This window comes from Oratosquilla oratoria, chromosome 31 (assembly GCF_046742065.1).
Source record: "Oratosquilla oratoria isolate Oo_2021 chromosome 31, ASM4674206v1, whole genome shotgun sequence".
NCBI lineage: Eukaryota > Metazoa > Arthropoda > Malacostraca > Stomatopoda > Squillidae > Oratosquilla > Oratosquilla oratoria.
Genome location: NC_134807.1, coordinates 38,750,138 through 38,751,112, shown reverse-complemented (window position 1 = coordinate 38,751,112; position 975 = coordinate 38,750,138). Strand labels below are relative to the sequence as shown.

The following is a 975-nucleotide window of genomic DNA, read 5'->3' as shown; positions in this document are numbered from 1 at the left end:
CACATCACCCAGGAGGCCCCAAAGCACCAAAGACCCCAAGCGACTAAATGTCTCTATGCTGGAAAGTGACCTTGTTAAGAAAAAAATGGTAGAGGAGCTAGAGAATAATTTCCAACCTCCCAACACAGAGCCAAAAGCCGATGTGGAAAATGAATGGGGATGTCTCCCTGATGCGATATACACCGCCGTCTCTAGTGTTGTGGGTTTCACTACCAGAAAACATCAGGACTGGTTTGACGACAACAACCGTCACATCCAATCTCTCTTGGAGGAAAAACAGACTTCACAAGGCACTCCTCAACAATCCTTCTTCCGCTTCTACGAAACAACCCTTCAACGCAGCCAAAAGAACAACACAATCTGAGTTGCGCCACATGCAGGACACATGGCTTACCGAAAAGGCCAATGAAATTCAGACCTACGCAGATAGGAAGGACTTTAAAAACTTCTACAGTGCCCTCAAGGCTGTCTATAGTCCCACCTCATCTGGATCGTGCCCAGTCCTTACCGCTAATGGGAACTCACTAATCTCGGACAAAGAGAAGATCCTCGAGCGCTGGGTAGAACATTTCAGCAGTGTCTTCAACCAACCATCAGCAATCGACAATGAAGCCATAGCTAGACTGCCTCAAGTCTCAGTCAATGACTCACTCTCAGATCCCCCAACTAAAGAAGAAGTCACAAAAGCTATCATGCATATGTCCAGTGGTAAAGCACTTGGCGCTGATTCCATTCCTGCGGAAGTCTATGCTTTTGGCGGATCAAAACTGACAAAGAACCTCACAAGTCTGTTTAGCTTCATGTGGTCTCAAGAAAAGCTACCACAGGAATTCAAAGACGCTTCAAAAGTCCATCTTTACAAGTATGCAACCACCGCGGTATCTTCTTCCTCTCCATCGCAGCGAAGATTCTGGCTCGGATTATACTTAACCGTCTAAATGGACATTTGGAATGCGACCTGCTCCCTGAGAGTCA

At 46.6% G+C, this 975-nt stretch overlaps 2 protein-coding genes across 2 annotated transcripts in view; both read left to right on the top strand.

The window, feature by feature from the left end:
- The first annotated feature begins 374 nt into the window (after window positions 1–374).
- Window positions 375–938, top strand: LOC143041609 (uncharacterized). The gene has a single exon (XM_076213618.1). It carries the CDS (start codon window positions 375–377, stop codon window positions 936–938), a length of 564 nt encoding a protein of 187 aa, XP_076069733.1.
- Window positions 939–975, top strand: part of LOC143041608 (uncharacterized) — a 402-nt gene continuing 365 nt past the window's right edge. Inside the window, exon 1 of the mRNA XM_076213617.1 lies at window positions 939–975. This exon is cut by the window's right edge and continues 365 nt beyond it. Within this exon, the coding sequence (XP_076069732.1) occupies window positions 939–975 (37 nt within the window).